General features: G+C 36.2%; 1 protein-coding gene across 1 annotated transcript in view; it reads left to right on the forward strand.

Annotated features, from left to right (window-relative positions):
- The window catches only part of LOC135205434 (uncharacterized), a 45,170-nt gene that overhangs the window by 23,169 nt on the left and 14,501 nt on the right, over positions 1 to 7,500 (forward strand). Inside the window, exons 2-5 of the mRNA XM_064236013.1 lie at positions 3,764 to 3,900; positions 4,008 to 4,155; positions 4,578 to 4,712; positions 5,366 to 7,465. Of these exons, the coding sequence (XP_064092083.1) occupies positions 3,767 to 3,900; positions 4,008 to 4,155; positions 4,578 to 4,712; positions 5,366 to 7,465 (2,517 nt within the window). The 5' untranslated portion in view covers positions 3,764 to 3,766. The remainder of the gene's footprint in view (positions 1 to 3,763; positions 3,901 to 4,007; positions 4,156 to 4,577; positions 4,713 to 5,365; positions 7,466 to 7,500) is intronic.

Below are 7,500 nucleotides of genomic sequence, written 5' to 3' on the forward strand. Positions count from 1 at the left end.
CTCTTTTGTCTGTTTAAAGAAATATTTTGAATTTCTTTCCTGCTAATGTAGCTTGTTTATCGAAGCAATGTCTTCATCGACGTATTAGTGATGTCGTTGCGATGCGGGTTTACTTGTGTCGGTTAATTATTCAAGTAGCGACAAACAGCCATATTACATGTGAGCAGTCTTATGACGGCGCCACCTTCATGAAAAAATTATGGCATGATATTTTTCTTTTTATATTGCATTTGAGTTTTCTGTAAAAGAAAACTATTGCGACGGCTTTGTCTGTCCGCCCTCAGATCTTGAAAAATACTGAGGCTAGAGAGCTGCAAATTATTATGTAGATCATCCACCTTCCAACCATCAAATATACCAAATTCCTGCCCTCTATCCTCAGTAGTTTTTATTTTATCTAAGGTTCAAGTTAGACACCATCGGGCCGTGGCTGAAATCTTCATGGCTACAGTTAATACAGCATTATACACTGTACAGAAAACTCGATTGAGCCGAAGAAACTTTTCTCGCATTTTTTACCTGTTTCTTTCTGTTACAGCGTTTAAAGTTAATGAAGCAGAAGGCATGTGAATGCGTAGTCAGAATTGCTAAAACCTGACATTCTCTTGCGAATTAGAGGCAGTGAATTGTCAGAATTGTAAGGTGGTCATGGAAAAACGATACAATGGCTTATGTTAATAAAAAATAATCATAGGCTTTGCGAGTCTAAATAAATTTATATAAACTTTTTTTTTGCAATTATTACAGCAGATTAGCAAAACTTATAGCAGATTTATAAAACACTAGCAGATTTCTTTTTGGTTTTTCTCTCTCTCGTTTATTTCCACCATCATCATCATCATCAGATGAACATAACATAAAATCATACATATCCATATGATTAACAACACATATTGTACATAACTGCAATGCTGATCTGTTACCGGTGGCAACATACTCCAGTAAGTTTGTATGTGAGTATGTACATGTATGTAATAGCTAGTTTTGTTATGGTCTTTAATAACTTGTAATAAAACCTTTACAAATCCGTGTGTAATAAATTGCAATTATTGCAAATGAGGACTCTTAGTATTTTCGACTGGGAAAAGTCGGTTTGCAATATTTAGACCGATCACAGAAACTTCGCAAAAAGACCCTTCGTAGTTTACCTTTATCTATATTGTTCCGGTCTATTATAACTTATAATAGAACATCCACATATGTATGGGAATTAAATTGCAAATTTTGCTCAAAGGGGAATCTTAGTATTTTCGGCTTAGGGGAATCGGTGTGCAAATATTTTGACCGATCACCGAACCTTGGCAAGAAGATTACCTGAATCTGTAGAGGTTCACTGCTCATAAGGTTTAGTTTTTTTGGAGGGGGAGCGGGTCTTGTGGCGGAGGCGGTTAGAGATATAGACCACAGCAATGCGGAAGTTAAACTTTATTGCAAATGGAATTAGTAGCGGCTGACCAAAGGGACACAGTATCCGAAAAGTTTCTATCCGTTTGTGGATGTGTCCTAAAGGCCATCTTGCCTGCAATATTATTGCTCTTCGGCGTTTATCGTGTTGTTGTTGTTGTTATTGTTGTTGTTTACGTCAGAATTTTCATAGTTGGAGCGTTAACCAAGGTGGTACACTCACACTCATCTAAGCCCTGATTGATTGATGATTGATTTATGATTATTTAAACTGGCGTCACAAAACCTAAGTTATTGACGCCGTAATAAAATTAAACAGGAAACTTAAAACAGCACTTTCCAAAAGCAGCAATTATATTTAACTAATAATGTCATATATATATATATATTATATATATATATATATATATTATATATATATATAATAACTATATATCTATATAATATATATATAAACTATATATATATAATATATATATATATATATATATATATTAACTATATAGATAAATATATATATTATATATATATATATATATATATATTCCATATATAATATAGAGTTATATATAGTATGTTAATATAGAATATATATATATATATATATATATAATATAATTATAGATAGTTTTATATTATATATATATATATTTTTATATAATATATATATATGATATAGATACTATTACTATATATATATATTATATATAGTATATACTACAGTTGCATAATGTTTACGTATATAATTTAAAATTTTAACCCTGAAAGAAAATTATTTTTCTTTAGAGCATTTGGGATTCGAACACTGACCGTGAATCTTGAGAGCTGACTTACCTTGATATCAGGCTCTTGCTAGAGGAATTATCTCACTTGAAATCATGAAAGGAAGGTAGATTGGCCTTTATGATAACTTTACAGCTCACTTGGTCAAATAGGAACTCTCCGACTTCCTTTGTGTTCCTTATTGTCACTGAATCGCCCAATTATATCTTGCCACTGTCAGTCATTCAATCCCTGCCTTCATTTTCTGATAAAAGGAGTTGCTAAGACACTTATATTTCATATATCTGATACCAGTAACTATGGCTTGTAATGATCTGTTCCTTGGGAATATTCTGAAAAGGAGAAACTTCTGATTTTCGGTTTTATTTTGAATTGTAATGTTTGACTGTTTCCGATTTTCCATCATTTGCTTCATCTAATAAAGTTCCTTCGACGATATTGCTTTTTGCAAAAGGCTGGTTTTTAATGATTTGTGATGAAATGTTATCATGAGAATTCACTCTCTTCTGTTTTCTTCACACGAACAAATACAATATATATATAAGATATATATAGATATATATATATATATATATATATAATATATACATATATATATGTGTGTGTGTGTGTGTGTGTGCTGCCTACAATACATATAGTACGGATGGAGAGATAAAGACTAACTGTAATTTTCGTTAAATTGTAAGTTAACCAACAATTTTCTTTCATACATCTTTGAGCATCTTGAGATATATATATATATATATATATATATATATATATATATATATATATATTACAGTTCTCTCTCTCTCTCTCTCTCTCTCTCTCTCTCGTCTCTCTCTCTCTCTCTCTCTCTCTCTCTCTCTGTATTAGCATCTAATGGTAATCGAACAGCCATTTTAACCAAGGCAGTAAAGAATTGAACATATGCTTCCTGTTGATTACATTCGATAAAGCAGATCTTTACCTCAGGTAAAAATGTTGGCAAGGCCTCGAGAGAAGTCACAGCTTAATTTCCCTTTTATACTTGTTATTTATCTGTTTACTAAATACTGAATCACGACGTCTGGGGGTCAGCAACCCACATTACTGAGAGGCTGCGAGACACCGCACAAATCAAGTTTTGTGGTGACTTGCGCTCGTTACAAAACCAACTGATTCGCTTTAGCGACAATTGATATCCGAGTTGGTTCCTTTAGTGATCTATGGGCAGAGCTATAGCTTACGGTAATCCGTCATAACAACGTATATATATATATATATATATAATATATATATATATATATATATATATATATATATATATATATATATATATAATATATATATAACGGCAAACCTTCTATTGGTAATGGTATCTAAAAAGTACTATCTTTCTTTATTAAGTAAAGAATGCAGCAATTGGGCAATGTGTCTAGTATCTTTTATAAGCAAAGGGGGATATGCCAGTAGGGTCAGTGCGTAAATATACTCACGCAAACAACCATATCAAAACTTCTGTTGTATATGTGAATTCAGATAACTCAATCTTAAATTAAAATTGTTTTCCAGAATTCAATTTGATATTCATTTATTCCCTCTTGTTTATCTCCAGAGGATGTTAAATCACAACAAAATCCTGCCAGGCATATTTTTGGCCATCATTCTTAGACTTGCAGCCACAGAAGAAGAAACGCCCTTGAGAATAGTGCCGGCAACAACAGATTACTTCGAGTCACACGTCCCACTTGCGTAAGAGCTGACAGTTTGTAATCCTTTTTCAAATGCAGGATTCATGACGTTAATACCACTCTCTTACTTATTTCATCATTTTCATGACGTTCATTTCCCATTTCCAGGTGGTCTGGTCAATACTCAAGGCTCCCCCTTCAGGAGAGGGGTTCAGCCATTCCTCTCATACCTGAAGGCCACAGGAAGTTCCAGTTTTTTTTATACGGCTCCTCTGGACAGCTGATCCCCACATGGCTCAGCCTGCAACAGATACAAGTATGTTGGTTCTTAGCTGCCTTTCTGAGACTTGAAAAGTAGAGAATACAGAAGGTTATGAATTTGGGATTTTTTTGCATTTGTTTTTGTTCTTGAAAATTGGTCACTTTTAACTACTGTATTTTTTAACATAGTCACCTTCAGTGACAGTGATGTTTTTCCAAATGGCACAGCTCTTTGCTTTCTTGTGTCATTTTACAGAATATCTTTTCATAATTTGCAGTTTTCCAAATGTTTTACGTTGCCATTTTGCGGAATATTTTTTGATTTGCAGTTTTACAAATATATAGTCTCAACTTGCGCAAATTAGAGTTCCTCACCATGTATCAAAAATACTTTTTAAGAATAGGAATATAAATCCATAATGTTATCTCAGATGCCTCTTCATCATTGGAGGGAACTGATCTGGTTTCCATTTACAGAATATTTTGTTAGCTGTTGACCCCAAGGAAGAACTCAACAAACTGACGGCTTTAACCTCTGGAAATGACGGAGCCACAACCATAACTCCTCGGCCAAAAGACACAGTCCAGGATGTCATTGCTTCAGTGCAGCAGGTAGAATGATCTGAGAAAGAATTTTCTTCTATCTTACCTGTGATTTATATTCCAATGTATGTCTATAGATTTGATGTTTGCAGGTCATAAAATGCCAGTGTTTAAGTATCTGTTGAATTTCAATGCATCTTGCTGCGATATATTCTCGCATATGTTGAAGTATTTAATGATCTCTGTGTATTATGTATAGGTGGAAGGTAAAATTTTAATCTTCAGCTGATATGCAGTGTTACATATTACAAGTGGATAATATAACCTGGTCTGATACTAGTTCTTTCCCAATACACGAGTAAATTTACTTTGAGATTTTGTCGTATGTATGAAATCTATTTGAATACATTTATGTAGTACTGACTCAGGATTAGATTATCCACAAACTTACAGGTATGTTATTATCATCTCAGGAATTCCTTGCCATTGACTGTTGCTCTCATTGCATTTATTTTTTCTGTAAAAAAAATCCATTTATATTTGCACAGATAATATAAAGGTAATTTGATACCTATTCTGTCAACTATTTCAGTTGTACATTGTATCAGCAATAACAAAAACAGTTTTAGTATCTTTATGTGTACTTTACAATTGCACACTGACAGATTTGTCTTCAGATTGTATTGGAGAGACGAAATTCATAAAATATTCCTTCATTGCAGGTTATATCCAGTGAAGTTGCGCAAAACCAGGACCCGCAGATTGTTCCAACCACTCTTGCCGATCCTTACGGGCAGTCCCTCAGCATCCCAGAGGTAATTTTACAGAACCTCATGGTCCTCCAGCAGCACACAACGCCATGGCAGTCGTCTGGTACAATTCAGCCCATGACTGACTCTGAGATTCCACCAACTCTTGGACTGCTTGAACCTGTCAATACCGAGACCACAACTCCAGAAAGTGTCACTGACACATTGTTTGTAAACGGAGGCTCTGAGACAACTATTGGTACCAGTTCAACATTGCTCGATCCAGCTGACAAAATTCCTCCTGCTCTGAGGCCATTAATAGATCGATGGAACAGTCGGTTTCCTTCTTGGGATCCTTCAAACCCTGATAATGAAATATTTGCAGACTCAGATAAGAACAGTACGATAGAAACCACAGACGATTATCATGCATTGCCACCAAGCTTATCTGAAACTATCATTCCGATGGACAATGAGATCCATGATGAAGGTATGGGAACTACCATAGGTGGTAACCTCAAATTAACATCTCATATGGAAGGAGTCAAAGACACTACTGAAACTTCTTTAGCTCCAGGCGTAGGCATCACAATGAGCTACAGTGATAGCACCAGTCAGCCCCCTAATGCCTCCGGCAGTGGTGCAGAATTGCACCAAACCACTAATGAAATCATAGACGAATTTTATCATACAACTTTAAGTGTTATGCAGGACGACACAGTGATGAACAAGAATGATGCAGAGAAAGTGAATTCACTAATCTTATCCATGAATAACGAAGAGTCCATACTGAATTCTACCCAGGGTCCCATGTTAGAGGACACTACTCCAATTTCACACCTTCAGTCAGCAATAATAAACATGGCGACAAACTTGATAGAGCCAAGTTCTCAAACAACCATCAGTGATAATCAGCAAATAAAAGATACAGCTGAGTCCATAATATCACAATTAAATAAAGACATGGCAGACCGAGATGATGTTTCTGTACCTGGTGAAATGGCAAGTTCACCAACAGCGCCATACAATGAAGATAATTTATCTCCATTGTTGATTCGAGACCCTCTCCTTCCTCTGACTGTTTATGACATTCAGCTAATACCAGATCCACCTACCACAGTTGCTCCACCAACAGAAAAACCTGAAAGCCCTTATGACACTCCCACGACTTTCCTGACTGTGATTGATCCCTCAGAATATACAACACATAGCATGAATGCTGACGTTGAGGTCAGCTCAGAACGACCTTCTTCATTACTTGATGTTCTTCAGGACCAAGGTGACATTTCAAGCAATGACGACGATGACATGAAACCTCATTATGAATTTCCTGTGAAAGAAGAGGATATGCAAGCAAACTTCCATCTAGAAGCGATTCCATCAACTCACACGGAGGAGACAAACATACATACCACCATTCAAGCTATTATCAATGAAATGATGAATAAACTTGAGGTCACGACTCAATACAGCACAGAAAGTAATGTTGGCTTGCCTGGTGACTTAGGTATCGAAGCAGATGACCACCATATAGATAACTATATTACTAGTTCTGAGACCCTGAGCGCCACAACAACACGGGGTTACAATAGTGAAAAGAACAAGCAGACTCCGGGGCATTCAGAAGAGTTACTAGAACCCAGTACAGAAACCCCAGCTATGGTATTTGTTCCCGTAACACAGGGTACGACTATCGAAGCACAAACATTTATGCATACGAGTGCCTCATCCCCTACTCCCCAGACTATTCTGGAAAATCACAACACAAACTACGCTTTGAAACAAGGACCGACTGTGACTGAGGCAGCTCCACAAACCCCAGCAAGGGAAACACCTGTTGCGCCAACACTGCAAGCTCAAGAGCTCCCAAGACCGTCACCTTTCCCAGAGTATAATTACTACCACTACGATGAGGTTGATAGGCATGAAAATGTTCTTCGTCCAGCGCAGCTCGTACACAAAGATCAGAGCAGGATAGACCTTGCGGCCCTCCAGGGTGATGGAAATTACACAGATGGAGAGTATTTTTACGATTACCTTGACCAGCCGGTATACCTCGATGATGTGCCAAAGGTGGGGCTTCGTCACCAGTTTTGTATCTCAGCTTC

This window comes from Macrobrachium nipponense, chromosome 24 (genome assembly GCF_015104395.2).
Source record: "Macrobrachium nipponense isolate FS-2020 chromosome 24, ASM1510439v2, whole genome shotgun sequence".
NCBI classification, from domain to species: domain Eukaryota; kingdom Metazoa; phylum Arthropoda; class Malacostraca; order Decapoda; family Palaemonidae; genus Macrobrachium; species Macrobrachium nipponense.